Source organism: Nematolebias whitei, chromosome 7 (assembly GCF_014905685.2).
Source record: "Nematolebias whitei isolate Nwh7 chromosome 7, NemWhi1, whole genome shotgun sequence".
Classification (NCBI taxonomy): Eukaryota; Metazoa; Chordata; class Actinopteri; order Cyprinodontiformes; family Rivulidae; genus Nematolebias; species Nematolebias whitei.
In genome coordinates, this window is record NC_056504.1 from 32,791,779 (window position 1) to 32,812,580 (window position 20,802).

The 20,802-nt window shown below is 39.3% G+C and overlaps 1 protein-coding gene across 1 annotated transcript; it reads right to left on the minus strand.

Annotated features, from left to right (window-relative positions):
• Positions 1-2,635: 2,635 nt before the first annotated feature.
• Positions 2,636-16,896, minus strand: slc6a1b (solute carrier family 6 member 1b). The gene is made up of 15 exons (XM_037678779.1): positions 16,507-16,896; positions 14,907-15,309; positions 14,501-14,632; positions 14,239-14,339; positions 13,613-13,722; positions 13,053-13,185; positions 12,318-12,452; positions 11,414-11,517; positions 10,211-10,335; positions 9,730-9,842; positions 9,328-9,459; positions 7,808-7,910; positions 7,500-7,600; positions 6,959-7,126; positions 2,636-5,084 (listed from the first exon to the last, which is right to left on the minus strand). The coding sequence occupies exons 2-15, from the start codon at positions 15,151-15,153 to the stop codon at positions 4,971-4,973; spliced, it is 1,818 nt and encodes a 605-aa protein (XP_037534707.1). The 5' UTR covers positions 15,154-15,309; positions 16,507-16,896; the 3' UTR covers positions 2,636-4,970.
• Between the last annotated feature and the right edge of the window lie 3,906 nt (positions 16,897-20,802).

The following is a 20,802-nucleotide window of genomic DNA, read 5'->3' on the forward strand; positions in this document are numbered from 1 at the left end:
AGCACAATCTTTCCACCGGCTCGCTCATTGCCCAGAATGAAATGAGCCCTCGCTGCAGGTAAAGCAGGCTGAACAGCTACTACATCAGATCTAACAGGGACATGGCACAAAGAAGCAGATAAAAAAAGTAATTCCAATACTTTGACCAGCTGCACTTTGACAGGAGGACATGAAAGATAAAGCTAACACTTGAACCATTTAATTGATTTTTACACCTGCCTACTTGTCTATCAGATAGTTACTCTAATCAGTCGGGCTTTATATTATCACTCGCTGACTATAATGTAACTGTCTCCATTTGTGTGCATTAATTTGTTTGTCTGATTTGTTAGCAAAATATCTCACAAACCAGGGAATGGACTTTAGTGAAACTATCTCCACTGCAGGTATGCAGTGGAGAGCATCCTGTGCTCCAGCATCAACGTGTGGCATGGAGGCTGCACAGCTGCAGAAAGAAAAGCTCCGCAGCGAGTGGTGAAGGCTGCACAGAAATCTGTTAGAGTCAGTCTCCCCACCATCAAAGACATCTACATATCCAGATGCAGGAAGAGGGCCACATGCATCATGAAGGACCCCACTCACCCAACACACACGTTTTGACCCGCTTCCCTCAGGAAGGAGGTTGAGGAGCATTAAGTGCAGAACCACTAGACTGATGAACAGCTTCTACCCTGAAGCTGTTAGACTCATAAATCCCTAATCAGGATAATCACTGTGAAAAAAAATCACTGTAATGCCACTTGATTGTTGATATGTGCTGCTGACTATCCACGCTGCTGATCTCATGCTGCTGATTTATTTCACTCTTCTGTGTTCATTCGTACTCATCTGCTCACACAGACTCATGTTCATGCTGCTGTTGTTCGGCGTATTGTTTTTGTACTACTAGTGCAGTGTACTCTTAGTTTAGTGTGTTTCTTAGTTCATATCTTAGAGCTTATTACTGTTTTTCTTTTACAATTTATACTTTTGTTGGATGTAACTGGGACCCTGTGTACACAATTTCATTCTACCACATGTACCACATGAGATGCAAATGACAATAAAGAAACCTTGACCTTGACCTTGAAAAATAATAATTTACTGTAAATATACATCCATCCATTATATTTTACTCGCTTCTTCCTTTTTGGGTTGTGGGAGTCACTGGTGCCCATGTCCAGCAATCATTGTGCAAGAGGCAGGGTACACCCTGGACTGGTCTCCAGTCCATCACAGGGACACATAGAGACAAACGAGACAAACAACCATTCAGTCTCTCACTCACACCTAGGGACAATTTAGAGTTACCAGTCAGCCTAACATGCATGTTTTTAGTCTGTGGGAGGAAACCGGAATACCTGGAGAAAACACACGCATGCACCGAGAGAACATGCAAACTCCACCCAGAAAGGCCCCCGGACCGGGGTTTGAACCAGGGTAACCTGCTCGTTGAGAGGCAGCAGCTCTACCAACTGTGCCAATGTGCTGCCTACTGTAAATATACAAGTGAAAATTGTTTGGTGTCAGTTTGATTCAAGATGGCCACTAATAACTAACTGATCAAGGCACAAACAAAAATGGTTCCAAGTCCATTTTATAATTGTTTTATCTAAACTTTGGTGTGGTAGTAGCAGATTGTCCTCCCAAACATGGAATCCAAACACAAACAGATGGAGCTAGATGTTTGATTAAAACATTATCAGTAATTTTTGAAGTGAAACCCATGTGTCTGAGCAAAATATGTCACAAATCAATGGGTGGATTTAAATGAAGCTCTGAGAAATTAATCATTTGATTCACATCGTCTACAAACTTTGAAGCCATCCTGACTCATGATGGCTATTGTAGCCTTAGTAGACACAAATATGACTATAAATCATTCAGATAAAGATATTGAGCTAAAATATAATGTAGCTGAACACGTTTTAAGCACTAAGTTTGCATAAAATCTTTAAAAATTGGCATGGATAATGGAGCATTATTTTTAGAAATGCTGGATTTTAGTTATTGTTTGTTTAGCAGCATGTGCTTCACACAAACCTGTCTTAATTTTCTGTTCCACATTATACTGTTTATTTTTTAATGAAGTATTTAGGACCAAGATGCCAAGAAACAAAATGCTCCATTTCTGACAGTTTGGTTTCTTTTTAGATTTTAAAAAAGCAACTGCTGCACAGCCACTGGGGGACGGATGATGCATTGTGACTGGGAGGTTTAGGCCGGCGGCCAGGACAGCTCGAGTCTCTGCTGGCACAGATTTCACTGCAGGTGTCTGAAGGATATTACTGTGGCAGCAGAGAGCCATTTTGTCAGATGCTATCAGCTGAGCTTAAAGCCTGCCAACATCTTTGCGGTGATGGAGCTGATTGCATATTCATTCCCACTTATGTAATAAACTGTGCATTAGCATTTGACTGAGCAGGTCAGGACTGTGATGTAAAGGCACATTTTGAAGAATATTTTCAAACCTTTTGAGCTGAAGTTTGGAAGTACTGATAAACTATTCATTCATATACTATTCATTTGGCAAACTAAAATGATTTCATTAGTTTTTTTTGTTTTTTTTTAACACTGACTTGTAAAACAAATTTATTAGGGTTTGAAGTGGATGTGAATAAATTCAAACTTACTTTAAAAGGACATGAAACTGACATTATAATCTATAGATCTTTATTTTTGAAGATAACATATATAGCAATCATGCTTTTTCATATAACACCATCTAAAGACATTTATTATATTTTTACATAGAATATTTTACATTAGGCCCATGTAACAGCTAAAAATATACAAAACAATATTCTCTGACTAGACATTTCTAATAAATTATTATATATAATCTTTAATATTATTACTTCTAATATGTTATTATCATTTTTTTTTTCAGCAGAGAGAAAGATATGTGACTTAGTTTCTGAGATAGTATTATTGCAGAAAACAGCAAATAATATCACATTTTTCATTCAACATTTTGACGTAATAAAAAGAAAAAATAAACTCGGCTTGTACGGACATTCACAGATACATGTATTACACAGTCTAGTTTACAACATCATTCAAGAGAGAAACTGCAGAATGGTAACTTTGTACAAAACTCATGGAACGCTTTTGTCATTGCACATTTTATTTCACATATCTTTGAAAGAAAAATGTAGATGAAAGAAAAAACGGGACTGATTCAACCTGATTCCTGTCGCATGTAGCTGCCACTGAAGCTAATTCTTTTGACCCTTCTATGTGATACTTGCGGTTTGTCACAAACGTAGCATATTCATATGGTTTACATGTATTTCGATCATGCAGTTTTGTACAGAATCAGTGAAATGATAGGTTTTAATTTCTCGCTTGAGAAGGGATCTTTTCAGTGACGTTGATCTGTTAAACATCCGACTGTGTTCTGTTGTGGTTACGCTCATTTGCCAGATTTAATTTCTGATTGAACCAAAGTTCCTCGCTCCAAGTTTCATAATGAATATCTGCACTTGGTACAGAGTCAAAACATGTGATATTTTCTATTTAAAAGGCCACAAACAGATGAAACACCAGCAAGAACCAACAATTTGGATCAGGTTTTAATGCAGCTTTGTGCATGTTTATACTAAGACTTTTGCTGCGTGTTTAATTCATAAAGGGGATGATAGAAAGTCAATAGTTAGATTTTTTTTTAATGCAGTCTTTATTAATTGAATGTTTCAGGGTGGTGTCTTGAACAATTTGGTCACATCTACCTTTGTTCCTGAGGAGTGTGTTATTAAACAAGTATGTAAGTAAAGAAGTGCAGTTAGAATAAGAGTGGAAATCCATTTTACTTCCTCCAATGCAAAACACCAGACACAGCATTATGCACTGTTTTAGTTCACAAAATAAATTCAATTTAGCACTGGATCAATGCAACGATGTGCTTTCTTTCCACAATCAAATTTCCCATTTGATTGGAGGGTGGAAATGTGGGATTTTTCTTATTAAAAATTGTTCACAGAGTAAACTTGTGCTTGTAGGCTGATTATGTGTTTTTTCTTCTAAATTATTGCTCTACGTCATCAAAAAGGGGTGCTTTTATTCAATCTGCACGCAGTCAGCAGGTCAAACTCCCGCACAAATTGTTCAAGCTAGAGCGTGATTTGGTCCCTCTCATGTTCACACATAGAAAATCACCGACAAATGACTGTAATAAAAAAAGGATTCAGACTCTATAAAAGGAATTGTTCTTTACAAAACAAACGGTTATAACAGTCTCTTGCTAAGTTTTTCTTCATTTGTTATTTTTGCTGCTGTCACAGGTTTCAGTCACGTCAAAAAGAAGAAACTCTATTTTGTGCTTTTCCTATGCTGCTCCCAACGTGGGTGGTAAACATTTCTGGTGGTGTGAAGGATTTTGCGAGGGTCTGATAGTCTGACCAAGTTATAGTTTACACTGATTTGGCCTTACCTGTTGCACATTCCCATATTGTCTTGGCCTTATATATGTGGATAATAAATCATTTCTTCATAAATTTAAACTTTTGTTTTCCTTCCGACACAGCATTTAATTTATTGTATTTATTTAACGTGCAAAACAGAATATTTTTATTTATATTTTCTTTGTACAGTAATCGGGGTTTAGTGTATTTGTTAATTTCTTGCATGAATAATAGTATTGATTCAACATGAGCCTCCTGATTTAAATTGTACATATTTAATATACAATAGTTTTCTATAAGTCATGGTTTCTTTCCCAAGAAAATTAAATTTTTTTTTGCATAATACAATTTTATAATATAACAACAGCGTTGCTGGGTAATTTGTATTTTCCTTCACACATTTTATAACTCTGTATTATAAAAATAAACAACAGAAAACCCCCTAAAAATAACTGTAATCAGGTTGGTTTCACGTGTCCCCAGGAGGTAGGTGAATAAAAGCAGACATAGAAGTCTAGTGGTCGTTCCCAACCTTGATTACGATGGAGCGCTGGTCTTGCCGTTGAACCACAGAAACAAGTTTTAAGTTTAGATGTAGGCCTCCTCGTTGGCTGGGTTCTGATTCTGATTTTCTAGCTGCTGATCCGGACCATTTTCTTGAGTCTTCGCCAGCGCCACGGGTTTGAACATCATCCGCAGACGCTACGAAAAGCATTAGTGACAAAACTGATCTTACAGCTGAATTTAAAAAATATATAAACTAACTACTGCTGCTGACATGACAGGAAGTAGAAGACAAAAGCACAGCTGTAAGCATGATGCCATCAGAGGAAGCTTTGTCCTAGAAAGAAAACTCATACTTCTTAAATTTCTCCCAAATATTTTCAGCTATGAAAAGTAGAGGGCCGGTCCAATTTACAGGCCATTTTAATGGATTGTCCACCCAGGCAGGTGGCAAGCACTACTCAGCTGCCTGATTGCTACAATTAGACAATCCGCCATCAGCTGCAGGATTTGACACCTGCATTTCGCCTCTGATAGCCTCGGCTGCACCGCCTGCAATTATGGCACATTCATTCTGTCAGCAGTGGCTAGAAGCTACATCTGCCACCAGCACACTGTGGATGAATGCATATCAAAAAAGCTGTTAATGTGAATTTTCTGCAAAAAGCAAAACAAAACAGGTATTATCTGTCGTTATTAAGACTGCCCGGTTTATATAAGTGCATCATCGGGCTGCAGAAAGGTGAATGTAATTTCCTGAGAATCCAGTGGCTGTTAAACAGAAGGCCGTGAAAAATTGCCTCACAAAACTAATTAAAATTCTCTTTTGCTAATCCTTTTATCACAGCTCTCTTCATTTCAATTTATTATTACTCCGTCGAGGATGCTTGTGTGTTTTCTCATTACAAAACCACTGACTGACAGTACCAGAGTATAATCCTCAGAGCAGAGCACCGAGCTAAAGTCAGCATGTTCTTCTCTGGCGTTTGGGCTTCCTTTGCCTTCTTAAATGCAAAATGTATTCCAATATATTTATAAATGTATGTGTTTACTGTAAAGCTGTTGCAAATGAGAGTGAAGACAAAGTGCTGCAGATTCTGGGTTCCTGCTTCTGAGCTGCTGTTATAGTAAAATGTTTGTTGAAGCTTCCTGTAAAGTTTCAGCATTTTCCCCACAATCTTTGGAGCTTGTGTGCTATCTTTAAATGTCACTGGTATACGTAAGTGACTGTAGGAAAATAAAATAATATAAAGCAATCCATTTAATCTCTCAACACTACCTACCAGGTGTGGTTGTGCATTAAAATTTAGACAACATATACTCACATTCTAATTTTACCTGCTCTGGAAAAGCTGAGCGCACTCTATGGAATACTTTCTTGATTTTTACTTACAAACCAACGCTAATGTAGTCGTGTTTAAAAGTCAACTTTAACGTGTTCATGTGGGAGTTCTGCTCTGCCAGCTCCTGCACCCACAGCCATACTCTAATCTGCTACACCTGTGGATCATCGACTTGATAAGCATGAGGAGCATAAAAGGCAGCAGAAGACATTCAGCCAGCGCTGGAGCACTACTTGCCAACGGTAGTCTTGTTCTAGTCTTTTACTCATCTCTAAATCCAGGTATTAATGATTTGTATTTCTCTCGGCGCCTCCAGTGAGGTACCCTTGATGTCCGCCTGTTTCCTGAATCCTCCTCTGTGCCTCATCAGCTGCCTCCATGTCTTCCTACCACTTGCCTAACGCCTGCCATCGTCCAGACATACACATCCGTCTTCTGAAACCATTTGGTTCAGCCCTCCCCACATCTGGAAGATCAGCAATAACATTATCACCCTTTACTACAAGATTCCCAATTACCCCTTTGCTCTTTAGGGTTCCAGTCTCCTCCCTGGCTTATTACATCATTTATCACGTGTAAATTAACATTGTAAGTTCATTCTGAGTCTTGGTCTCTGTTCCCTTTGGTCCTGACATCTGGGCATAGTCGCAGTCGTTAAAGTTAAATCATTTTGCAAGCTTCATCGATAAACTTTAGATATAAAGAGCTCAAATCTACATTCGATCTTACCTCTTTGTATGTGCCTTTGAGTGTGAGGAACATGTAGCCCATGTAGCCGGGGATCAGGACCATGGAGGATAGGGCCATGCACCAGCCGACTCCCTGTCCCCAGCCCGGGAACACATAATCGCCCATGGTGAGCGGGACCATCTGCACTGCACTGAACAAAAAGACGCCCTGGACGAGAAAGTGACAAGTGAAGAGATCTCAGAAAATTTCTCATCACACACATGAACATTATAAATGCACAAAATAATCAAGTGTTTAAAAATTAGAGTGATTTTTAAGAACATTGCTGTTTTGCACAATGTGTAAACATTTAATTGGTACCATATGATTACTATGACAATAGAAAGTAACAGTAATTGTGCTTATTAACTGTTAATGAAGAAAAAGCTGTACAGCAAAAAAGCCACAGCTCATTTTACCAAAATGATTTTTTTTATATATGGTGCAATTCTTTCTGAGAAGTCACAAACATTTTGATCTGGTTGGACAAATAGTTTTCATGTTAGTAAGCTGCATATGTTGGCATGAGAAGTCAACTTACAGCCACAATGAGAGGAGTGAAAACAACCCAGCAGGCCTTCCACCACAAACAGGGTCTGTAACCAATCATCTCCTCAATGTTGTCGTAGAATTTGTTCACACCTGCAACAAAAAATGTGAAAATGTTTTTGTCTGTTGTTTTTATATTGTTTTAGGACTGCATTATTCATCAGCTTAGGCTTGAGTTTAGTTTGCTGTTTGATTTCACGACTTGGTATTTTCTGAGACTTAAAAGTTGTTTTAAGATGTAAAAAAATAGAAATTATGTATCTATCTATATATATTTTCACAGAAAAATGTGTTGCTCACCATAGAACCATGAAATTGAGATGCACTCAAAGAACACAAGGAAAAGCAGAGACATCCCACTTGCTGAGTAGTAGTCAAATAGTTTAAATACGTACAATCCACCCTGTAAACCAAGCAATTAACACAAAAAAGATGATGATCAACAACAGGAGAGGTAGTTATATTCATGTTATATATTCATGTGCATATTGCTTTGTGTGTTGCCTGTTTTTCTGTTTGTACAGAACTTTGGTTGGCCTTGTTGCTGTTTTAAGTGCTCTATAAATAAAATGGTATGGTATGGAATAGTATGGTATGGTATGGAATAGTATGGTATGGTATGGTATGGTATGGTATGGTATGGTATGGAATAGTATGGTATGGTATGGAATAGTATGGTATGGTATGGTATGGGGCAGCACGGTGGCGCAACTGGTAGAGCTGTTGCCTCTCAGCGAGCAGGTCCCCGGTTCAAATCCAAGTGCCTTTCTGGGTGGAGTTTGCATGTTCTCTCCGTGCATGTGTGGGTTTTTTCCAGGTACTCCGGTTTCCTCCCACAGACCAAAAACATGCATGTTAGGCTGATTGGTAACTCTAAATTGTCCCTAGGTGTGAGTGAGAGAGTGAATGGTTGTTTGTCTCTATGTGGCCGTGTGATGGATTTGCGACCTGTCCAGGGTGTACCCAGCCCCTCGCACTGTGATTGCTGGACATGGGCACCAGCAACCCCCGTGACCCAAAATGGAAGAAGCAGGTAAAAGATAATGGATGGATGATATGGTATGTTCAAGTTCAAATTCAGGTTTCTTTGTTTTCATTCTCATCACATGTGGTACATGAGATGGAATGAAATTATGTACTCAAGGTGCCAGTTACACCCAAAAATAGCAATAGCATGTACAGGACAGACTTTAATTGGTGCAGTTGAATGTTGCAGTATTAACTGAGCATAAATAGATGTGGCTGCAAGGAGGTGGAGATATTCAAATATCTCCAAGTTTCATATACAAAAACAATCACAGCCTGTGGTGAATTGACGTTTTTATGATTTTAATGGTGATTTGTTTAAAAAAAACTTTTAAACTGTTGAACTATTGCTGTTTTTAGGACTCTAAAGTAAAAATATAAAGGTTTGCACTGTTTAGACAGCAACAAAAAGGCCCAGTGGGGTTAGATCACCCTTGTCCAAATGTGGCCAAACTGAAGAGTTAAGAAATATACTGGATTATTTTGGTTTCAGAAGTTTGTAGTAACTTTTTCCACAGATAAAATAAAACTTAATTGGACTAATAATATCTAACAATGTGAGTAGAATGATCCGAGACAATTTTCTGCAATGGAAATGTGTACAAATATCAAAACAGATTGTCCATTCTGAGAGAGAGAGTATTTTTTGACTTAAATGTTTGGTTACTACACATGAAGGTCATACCAGAATCAAAAGGGTGATCCAAACCAAGTCTGATGCGAAGCAAACTGTGTCACTCAGTCAGACTGCTTCATATTTCAGACAAAATAACCGAATACGTAGTCATATTTACCTGTGTGATGTTAGACAAGCCAATTATATAAGAAACAAGGCAGACGACAGCGATGAAGATCTCTCGACGCTTTCGGAGGACCCGAGGAAATTCATCAACCAGCGCAGTGATGAAACCTTCCACAGTGCAGAACTGCAGAGTTGGCAGAGCCGTTTCAAAACTGTTACTAATTCCTCTGCTGCCACAATAAAACTAATGCAAAGGTTTACTACAAGACTGAAAATGTTATATCAAGGCACAATAAGCTACGTATTAAGGCACATTACAGTATAAAAATTTGTAATCTGAAACAGTAAAATTTGTGGTTACAATGGGAAATCTTTACTATTTGCAGCTTAGAAATGAGATAGAAAGTACTGCAAAGGCCCAAAGGTCAATGCATTTTTATTGGATAATTTTCACCTGGCTGTCGATTCCCAGCATCAGCAGCATGGAGAAAAAGAGAATTGCCCACAAAGGAGAGATAGGCAGCTGGGTGACGGCCTCAGGATATGCTAGAAATGCCAGACCAGGTCCTGATTGAAGAAAGATTACACTTATTCCCCATATACATCACAGTAATAATAATGTATGAGTCATATAAATACACAACTATCTACAAGTGAACATAGTGTCTAATAAATGCTTGCTGATAATGAAAGTAAAAAAGAAAATGAAACTGAATGAAAAAAATGCAAAGAATTAATCATGACAGTCAAGGTGAAAGTCTGTCAAAATATCAAACAAATGAACATTTACTTTTTTAATAATTCCTGAATTTACAAAGTGACAAAGAAAAACATCCCATCTTTTTGACTGTTAGTTCAAAGTCTACGTAGTTGGAAAAAAAATCTCCTGCTTGAGTCTGTTGTTACTATTGAGTTTCAACATTGATTGCAATTACCTGAAGCTGCCACATCAGCAATTGGTCTCTTTGTTACGTGAGCCATGAATCCCACAATGGAAAAGATGACAAAGCCGGCAAACATACTGGTGAAGGAGTTGATGCAGCAGACGATGATAGAATCTCTGCAGGGGAGATAGACAAAGCGCAAGGCAGCCATTGTCACGCTTGTATCAATTCCTTATCAACCCGTCACACATTGTGGACAAGCGGGGGGGGGGGGGGGTTAGGTGTTGAAAGCCATTTTTTATCCTTTGTTTGCACAGTGGATGAAAACATACAAACTGACCTGATCTTGTTTAAAATGGCAGAAAAATATAGACATTTTAGCATATTTAATAGCAAAATTAAACACTTATCTGCTTTTAAAAGCCTACCCTTGAAGTAATGTCTGAATCACATGTAACTACTGGAACACAAGGTAAAGCCAAATCAATGAAACAAACGACACCTTGTGACTGAAAGGTCAAATATTTTCTGATCTACAATGTTGTCATAGAAACAAAAGTAGGAGAATTCACCGTAAAAAAAAATAAAAAATCACTGCAGGTGATCAAGATCAATCTTGAAGCTGGATCTTTTTTTTTTTTTTTTTTTTTAATTCAACCTTTATTTATACAGGTTAATCCCATTGAGCCTCGGGGACTCATTTACAAGAGAGACCTGATTTTAACAAGGAGTGATGACAACAGTAGACAACAAAGACAACAATAGTCAGTCATGAAGGATGCATACAAATTGAGAATAAGAAGTGAAAATAAAGTGGCATTAAAAAAAATTTAACCCCCCCCAAAAAAACAACTAGATTGTAAGGTGGTGTAAAATACTCAAAACAGGAACATGTCTGCATTGTTTATTTTCCCAGGAACAGATTCTTAAAGCCTCTTATAGAGATCAAGATCGAGAGCTTCAGATCTTTTTGCAAGATATTCCAGGAAACAGGAGCGGAGTAGGAGAAAGCCCTTTTGCCTAGTTCAGTCCGCACTGAGGGAACACTGCAGGTAATAATGTCCTGAGAGCGCACGCTGTAGCTGCACTCACACATGTAGGAGGTGATGTATGAAAGCAACAGATCGCGAAGTGATTTAAAGATGAAAATGTACCATTGAGAATGTACCAGTGAGAATGTACCAGTGTACCAATCAAGCATGTTGAATTAATGAAGTAAATGTACCTTGAGTGTGACATATTTTAATCACATACCTGTAGACATTATTATTGAAGGGATTGTAGCTGCCAAGAGCAATGAGAGAGCCTAATCCCAGTCCGTAAGAAAAGAAGATCTGCGTGGCAGCGTCGAGCCACACCTGACACATAAGGATTAGAAAACATAAGTATAAACATGTAGTTTGTGCTCAAATGAAACTAAAAATATACTGTATGTTTATTTAAAAAAATACCCTTGCTCATGTCGGTATATTATATTTTTTTATGTTTTTTGTCAACTTAAGGCAGAATATGCAGCTGGAGGAATGGAAACATTTCCATTATTGTGTCTCATTTATTAAAAGTCTGATAGAAAAGCAGATAAGAAAATTACTTCATCCAGAAACCTACAATTATAGTTTTTATTTGCTCTCATCCTTTTGTTTCCTGACCATTTAACTTTTTTACTATACTCATAAATAAACATAAGTTCACGAGTGACAGTATTACGCAGGAGAAAATTTGTTTAAACTTCACCAAAGAGAAGCATTTTCTGCTCGTTTAGTAAAAGACTGATGTTCTATTGGAGTTTCACATTTCTCCTTCACACTGATGCAGGATTTATCTGTAAAAACCTCGACACGGCAGTGTAACACTTCACGATGCCAGCGTAAATGATGTTATGTATCCTGTCAACAGCTTGTATCTGTCTGAAGCTGATTAGAAACATAGACTCTGTCCTGTCAGTCTGTATTTGAAAGTCTAATCAGAAATGGGATTGCTGCAAGGGGCAGAAACCTTTCAGTTTCTGTAAAATCCAAGTTAACCTGCAGGATCTTTTCTATTCTATTCTGTAAAAACAACCCCTTTCTATAGGAGCTCAACTTGTCCTTCATAGTCACTTTTTTGTGTGTATTTTATGCGAAGTATGTTTCAGAATTCAGCTGAATTGAGAGCTCACCTCAGATTGTTTTAATTTGTCAAAATCTGGTGTGATGTAGAAGAGAATCCCATCAAAAGCTCCAGGCAGAGTGACGCCCCGACAAAACAGGATGAAGAGCATGAAGTAGGGATATGTTGCTGAGAAGTACACCACCTGTGAGACACAAAGCACCATTTTTACAGCATGCAAACCAGAGCTGAAGCTCACACGTGAAACGTTTGTTCTGCAAGGTGACAAAAAGATTAAAAATGAAATGCTGAATTGCTCAGCTAGTTCATGTACTGGGTTACTGTGGCACCATTCCCACAGCACTGCACAATGACCGAGTCAATCGTACCTCAGAGGAAAGGTGACACCTGAATTATGGTGTTCAGCACACTTTTACTGAACTTTTACCTTCTTATCTGTACCAGTTTTGCTCCTGCTATCAAAGTCAGTTCATTTCAATTAAGATCAAATCTATTGAATAAAAACAAGAACCAGTGCAGAGTTTGACACCAGCATTAAATAAATATGTATTGAGCCAATGATACCACAAATTAAAGTTTAAATTATAATTTATTCCTGTAAATTTGTGGATTAACAAAATGTGAGAAACAAAAAAAAAAAAAGCAATTTCCTTCACTTTATACATTCTCTGATGCTGAAATCATAAATTACAAAACAAACTCCAAATTGGCAGCAAATTGTTCATCCCAATATGTTTTATTTCATGCTACTTTGCTGTGCTGATGTGTTGTCTTTGTTCCTCACTTTGCCAGTCCAGCTGACCCCCTTCCAGATGCAGAAATAGACGAGCACCCATGCAATGAAAAGGGTGATAGCCAGTGGGATCCTGACCTCCCCAGGCTTCTCCAGACCATCGGTCAGCTGGTGCATGTTGCGCCTGCAGGGAAGAAGTAAAGCAGTTTTACTGCAGTGCACAAAGGCATGTTTAATCTCATACATGTAGCGCGCACGGGTGCGTGCACAAATATGCCAACACACATCTTGATATTTACAAAGAGCCTCTTCACGACTTTTTTCTTACCCCTAAAGCTTTTCACAGACACTACAGTCAAGAGAAATCATGTTTGTGTGCATTATCTTTGCTCTTCTTTCTCCACAGATGTGTTTTGCATGTATGTTTTCTCCTGATGTCCTTGAGGATATTTTGTGTCAAAGGACTGATGTCCTTGAGGATATTTTGTGTCAAAGGACTGAATTTTCACTTGCATATTGCCTCACTTGAGCCCATCTCCTTCACGCAAGGCAAAATGACATAATTGGCTTTCATCCTGTTAAAGCAGAGCAGTCTAAAGTGTGCAACTTACTCCCAGAACTCCACCACAGCACTGGTTAGGTTTTTGGTGTCTGTGATGCTGTAGTTGGTGTAGCAGCGATCTGTGTTCCAGACGTTGCCACAAGACTGCCATGGCAGCTCCTGAAGAGACAAAAAGAGCACATAGAAACGAGAAGACAGCTCTTTTTTCCTTGAACCCCCTCTCCCATCGCTGGGTCCTTTTCTCTCTGGCTGTCATGCAGCCAAGACCGTGATGCTCATTTGGGACATTGAGATTTCATGCTTTTTGCCGAAGAGTGAATGCTTCATTGCAGAATGCATTTATCAATACCTTGTGTAAGGAGCTAATTATGCAGGAAAGGAAGTAATAAAAGTCATACACTGCTAAGGGTGTTTTAGTCTTATATAAGAGATGCTGGCAAAATGCCTGACACATGACTTAAGTGAATCACTAAGTAAAGATACATAAAAAAACAACAACCACGTTTTGCATTAAAATACAAAAACTTCTGGACTTTAACTTCACTTGAATGAAGGAGGTGAATGTGTGTGTGTGCGTGTGTGTGCGTGTGTGTGCGTGTGTGTGTGTGTGTGTGTGTGTGGTGGGGGGGGGATTAGGATTTTTTATTATTTTTTTTTTTGTATGAACATACTCACAGCAGTGAAGGAGTTGTACAGATAGTAAATAGCCCAGCAAATTATTACAATGTAGTAGATATTGAGCCAAAAGGACAAAACGGCAGCAGCTAGACCCACACCTGAAAACATCCAAAAAATACAAGTGTGATGTTAAATGTGAGCTAAAAAACTAAATAAAAAGAAAACAAAACATTGTCTGTCTCCTTCATCTGACCTTTTGTCAATCAAACGCAGCTAACATAATAAAAGAGCATAAAGTATGGGAGATGTATCTTTTTACCTTTGAACATCGGAGCCAGTTTCCACACTCCAAGTCCTCCAATGGAGGTGTACTGACCCAGAGCCGTCTCCAGAAAGAACAGAGGCATGCCAGCAAATACCAGCGTCAAAAAGTAGGGAATCAAGAAGGCCCCTGAATGAGAGGTGAGAAGCAAAGGTGTAAATAACGAGACATCACATTTGACCAATATTTAAGATAATCCGTAATTTAGTAGGAGGAAGAATTTGTTTCAAAGCGCGTCCGGGGCATTGTACTGGCTTTGTTGCTCGTGCGCAATTACGCACGGCTATGAAACATTTAAGATCGCGTTTAATTTAAACTCTCCGGCAGGAAACTCTGGCCCTTTGGTGTCAGGATCTTTACATTCCTTTAGTTGGGTGGAAAATTGCCAATAATTCCTCATTACCTCCGCCGTTCTTTCCACATAAATAAGGAAATCTCCAGACATTTCCGAGTCCGATTGCGTATCCCACACAAGACAGAAGAAAGTCAAATTTCCCAACCCACGTTTCCCTCTCGGGTATCTCCTTTTTTGTCTTCTGCACCTTCACCACCAACGTTTTGGGTTTGTCATTTGGCGTGGTGCTGGCTGCGTCATTCACTGTCTCAGTTTGGACGTGTCCGTCCGAGGCTTTGGTCCCGTTGGTAGCCATGGTGACACTCTGGGTCGGATAGTCCTGACCAGTGGAGAAGTGGTGGTTTCAGCACCGGTCCAGGCGGATCGCAGCTTGTCCGTCCCGTTTCCCTGGTCCCCCCAGAGAAGAGCTGAGAGAGCAGCCGGTGCGCGTGAAGGATCAGGAGCGGCAACTCTAAAAACATAAAGTGTAAATATTAAAAATTTACAAAAAATAAACAAACAAAAAAATCCGTCATAATTATACAAGTTGTACACGAGTCTAGTTTATATAAGTTTGTTTTTAATATTTACGAACTGCCATTTTCTCATTAACCGTCTGACATTTTAAAATTATTTCATATGAAATGCTTACAGTATTTCCCTGTGCTCTATAAAGCATGCAAAATATGCAACAAATTTTAAGCATCTGAAACCTTAATGATTTTCATTCCATGATTTGTTTAAATGCCCGGGGGCATGTGAACCCCTCGGGATGAAATAAAGACTTCCCACAAAGAAGGAAACACTTGAAATGGCCTGAAGTGAATCCATGTTAGCAGAAATTTAGAGCCTGCTCTTGCCCTTGATTCATTGTGCTCTAAATTCAATGGCCCACTTCCCACAGCTCCCTACAAGAGGAGAGCAATTAAACACATTTAGGAGTCAGTCGCAACCACCACGTCCAGTAAATCACCTGAAGAGGATAATAACTCTTTGGAGGCTGCAGTTTCAGTTTATCTGTGATTCGTCAACAAGGTTTAATTTTTTACTTGATAAATAATTCGTTTTATTTTTTCCAATTGTAATTCAAAATTGTACAGATTTTCTCAATGTGTGCTTTTTAAAAATAATAATAATAAAAAGATTTAAGCGTTTAAAATAAACGTCTTTTTATATAAAAGTGGCTGAAGAGGAGCGCGCTCTGTCAGCTGGTGCGTCATGGAGAGGATGCACCGAGGACAAAAGAACATGCTTAACGTCTAACAGATGTTTTTTTTTTTTTTTTACACATTACTATTATATTCTTACATTCTGACTCAACGTTTCTTTTTAGGAGCCACAAACACTCAAGCATGATGTCATAGCCGGAGAGCAGCATTTTGAGCGCACTTTCCATCCCTCAAAAAAATCCAGTTGTCTTTACGCACACACTCACACAAATATATATAAAGGATCTTGAGGACATGTGGCAGCCGGGCTCAAGGATCAAACATGCAAATTTCCACCGTGAAATAAGTCCTGGTCCCCTCAGGTCAAGCGCAACACATCCTCACTCTTTGCGAAATTCTTCGCATGTGCGCACCTTTTTCCTCAAGTCGCGCGTCTCAAGAGAGAACCAGACCCGTTCATTTTAATTTATTAATAAGGGAGGAAAAACATTCAAACTTACGAAAAAATCAGCTGGTTTGACAGCTTGTTCCCCCAGGAGGTTGAGAATCCAAATGATTAAAAAAATAAAAAAGTTATTTCCTTTGAGTCTGGTGTAAGTAAAACCAAGGTGAAAACTTTTGCATCCGGCGGCAGGGAGCAGGAAGCTGATCCTCAAAGGGGGGACGATGGTGGACAAGTGCGTCTCGGAGAGCGAGGTGCTGTCCTTAAAGGAGTGGTGCTGAAAGAGAGGAAGGGAGAGAAGACGGGGAACGGAGCTGCCGCCGCCTGACTTGGAGCGAGCAGGGACGTAACATGGAGCGCGTGGATTTTTCACTCTCATCTACATGGCGTCAATGTCACCTCAAAGTCGACCCACCCCAACTCCAACATTTCCACCACTGAGATGGCAGCGGGTTTGAGAGAGGAGCATCCTCTTGTCTCAAGGTTTTATATCCTTACTCGTGCAGCAACTGTCCCACCTTCTCCCCTCCTTTCTGACTCACCAAAGGGTCAGATGAAGCACAATAAGCTTTACTTCATTCTGTTTGCTCAAAATCCCTTTGAAGGTTGACCGAGTTCCATTCTCTTGCCTTTAGTCCCCCATAATGAGCCCTGTTTAGATTTTAGAACATACACGAGGATAAAAATGGTTTTGAAAGTTCATATTTGTGCTAAAAATAATGTTGCGTCAATTACAGACGTTCAGAGGATGCCAGTGGCTGTTGCTGCTGGAAAAGCCTGATAAGAGGGTCCCAGCCAATAAAGCGAAGTCAGGGTGTGTGCGATAAATTGGGCTCATAATCTTCTTAGCCCGCTGTCTTCCAAAATGAAATACCCATGTGGAACATCCCAAATGAGAAGTGCTAATGCTGAGTTTAACCCGTGCATCTAGATAAAATGTTCAGGTCTCAGGGGGAGATTAGTCTGTCGCTCTTAAAAGAGCTCAAGTTTGAGTCTTCAAAAAGAGTTATGGGTAAACACAAAAGGTTCATCAGCTTTTTGGAATGTCAAACTCATGATAGAACATGTGATGGTGAATTTTTTTATTCCGCTGCCTGAATCCTATCAGGTGAGACTCAAATGAGTCCTGTTAGACCTCAGTGCTGCATTTGATACAGTTGATCACAATATTTTACTACAGAGGCTTGAATATGATATTGGGATTACAGGAACAGCTCTAAAATGGCTTAAATCATATCTATCTGATAGATTCCAGTTTGTAAATGTAAATAATAAATCTTCATACACCAAAGTTAGTCATGGAGTGCTCAGTGATTGGGCCAATACTCTTTACTATATGCTTCCATATGGTAAAGTTATTAAACAGCATGGGATACATTTTCATTGTTATGCTGATGACACACAATTATATTTGTCCATTAAACCCAATGAATCCAATCAGCTACTTAGACTACAAGCATGTCTTAAAGACATAAAAACCTGGAAGACCTTTAATTTTCTCCTGTTGAACACAGACAAGACTGAGGTTTTGGTTTTTGGACCTGAGCACCTTAGGAATTAATTTTTCAGTCTTTCTCACTCCTTAGATGGCATTAATCTGTCCTCCAGCTCTAATGTTAAAAATCTTGGTGTTATTTTTGATCAGGACATGTCTTTTATCCCCCACATTAAAACCGTTACTAGAACTGCCTTCTTCCACCTACCATACCCATACCATACCATTTTATTTATAGAGCACTTAAAACAGCGACAAGGCCAACCAAAGTGCTGTACAGACAGAACAACAGGTAACACACAAAGCAAAATACAATAAAAATACTACTACTAATACTACTACTAAATACTACTACTACTACTACTAATACTAAAACTACTGTGGCTACTATCCATCCATCCATCCATTTTCTTTACCCGCTTGTTCCATTTTGGGTCACGGGGGTCGCCGGTGCCCATGTCCAGCAATCACTGTGCGAGGGGCGGGGTACACCCTGGACAAGTTGCAAGTCCATCACAGAGCCACATAGAGACAAACGAGACAAACAACCATTCACTCTCTCACTCACACCTAGGGACAATTTAGAGTTACCAATCAGCCTAACATGCATGTTTTAGTCTGTGGGAGGAAACCGGAGTACCCGGAGAAAACCCATGCATGCACGGCGAGAACATACAAACTCCACCCAGAAAGGCCCCTGGACTGAGGTTTGAACCAGGGACCTGCTCGCTGAGCGGCAGCAGCTCTACCAGTTGCGCCACCGTGCTGCTCCTGTGGCTACTAATACTAATAAAAAAATACTGTGTAATATCGCTAAAATTAGAAATGTCTTATCTAAAAATTATGCAGAAAAACTGGTCCATGCATTTGTCACGTTTAGACTGGACTATTGCAATGGTTTATTATCTGGGTGTCCAAATATGTCTTTAAAACGTCTTCAGTTGATCCAAAATGCTGCTGCCAGAGTCTTAACTGGAGCAAGCACAGTGGCAACAGTGGAAAGGAAAAAATCCCTTTTAAAAGGAAGAAACCTCCAGCAGAACCAGGCTCAGGACAAGCGGCCATCTGCTTTGACCGGCTGGTTGAGAGGACAGGAAGGAGAGACAGACGAACACAGAATGGTAGGTCCAGGTATAGGGCCAGGTGTACCTGAAAGACAAAAAAAACACATGTTAAGGGTAGAAAAAATAATTACAAATACAAAACAGGTTGAGCAGAGTAAGTAAAGACAGCAGCAGAGTGAAAATTGTTGTCAGTTTGTCCTTCAGCAGTCTAAGCCTATAGCAGCATAACTAAGGGACAGCTCAGGAAACCCAAGCTGGCCCTAACTCAGGGTGGGAGACTGCAATGAAGCCAAGATTCAACTTGTCTGCTGGATTTCTTAGATAGAGAACTTTACTAATTGACTTTTATGTATGTGAATGTTTCTGTAAAGTGCCCTGAGACAACTTTGTTGTGATTTGGCGCTATATAAATAAACTGAATTGAATTGAGTTGAAATGGTGGTTCAAACCAAACGGTTTTCATGAGAGAACCGTCAGGATCTGATTAGAGATCAGATCCAATTTGATCCTGATGTTTGATTTAGCCAATATCTGGTTGGGGTTCTAGAAAATATTACAGTTTGACTCAAAACTCAGTTGTCTCTCATTGCAAAGCAATTAGCCCTCCTAATCAGCCAGTGACACAAAAATGGCAAAAAGTATAAACGCTTTCTTTCATTTCATGTCCATCATTACAGCAACAACAAGACGAGAGAAAAAAAATGTAATTTCATGCTCGTTTTACAATTCACCACAGACTTAGCTCACATCTTTCTTTCTTTTTAAATCCACATTTTCTTTGTTTTCGTCTCCACCCAGCATGTTTTGAATTGCTGACACAGAAAGACATATCCACTGAGAGGAAAGAAAGGAACGCCCAGATGGCGAACCAATTAGGGGTGAGCTAACCTATGATATGCGGGAAAATTTACTATATTCTAATCTCAATCTGGTTGATTAGGCCACTGGCTGTGGCACCTCTGATGTGCAAAGAGCCTCCCATTAGCCTGCAGCTTTCACATGAAGGGGACTGAAAATGTTACACTGATGAGAGCGCGCTGCTGGTGCCCCGGCCCCACCTGATGGTGAGCTTGTGTGCACTGAAGCTTGTAATTACAGAAGGGGGTGGTAGTAATAGAGAGTAGCATGGCGGCAAACACACAGGCACAGACAGCTGGCCTCCTGTCGATTTCACTACTCTGGCAAAGGTGACAAAAAGTGATGCTCTGAAGCCACAGAGCAGGTTGCTGCTCATGTGGAAAAGACAAAAGAGTAATACAGATGATGACAGTGCAAATAGATTTATGTGTTTTGTATTTCAAGCACATCACTTTGTATGCGCGTCGCCTCTGGGTTGTATGATACTTTGCAGACAAGGTGAAGCTTTTAAGGAACATAGTAAAACTGCAACCCAAATAAATTTCAATTTGAGATAAATATTATAAAATAAGTTTAAAAATGTGCAGATAACTTTGATAAAAATGTTAAAAAAAAATATGTGGGCCATGAAATGATCTACTGTGACAAAACTGTCATGTTCTACAGGCATTCATGAAAAAGACCGTTTTATTTTAACACCAAAATTTGCATTTCAACTCTCGCTGAAGGTTATGAAGGTGATGATAGGTGGCTGTTTTAACAATCTGCACAGATTTTTTTTATTTATTTATCTGAAAACATATTTGTAGTGTTGGATTCCAAAATGCAGGTGGACAGAAAGGTATCCAACACGCATCAGTGGGCAACAACAACAAACAGGGTTTGACAGCCAAAACTGAAAACCAGCAGCTTTTACTTCATTTACAAGGAAAACAAA

Excerpts from the sequence above, each read along its gene's own strand:
- slc6a1b (XM_037678779.1), bottom strand. The coding sequence starts at position 15,153 with ATGGCTACCAACGGGACCAAAGCCTCGGACGGACACGTCCAAACTGAG. Across the intron at positions 14,633-14,906 it reads ATGTGGAAAGAACGGCGGAG|GGGCCTTCTTGATTCCCTAC; the intron begins GTAATGAGGAAT and ends CCTCTCATTCAG. Across the intron at positions 12,453-13,052 it reads GGGTCAGCTGGACTGGCAAA|GTGGTGTACTTCTCAGCAAC; the intron begins GTGAGGAACAAA and ends TGTGTCTCACAG.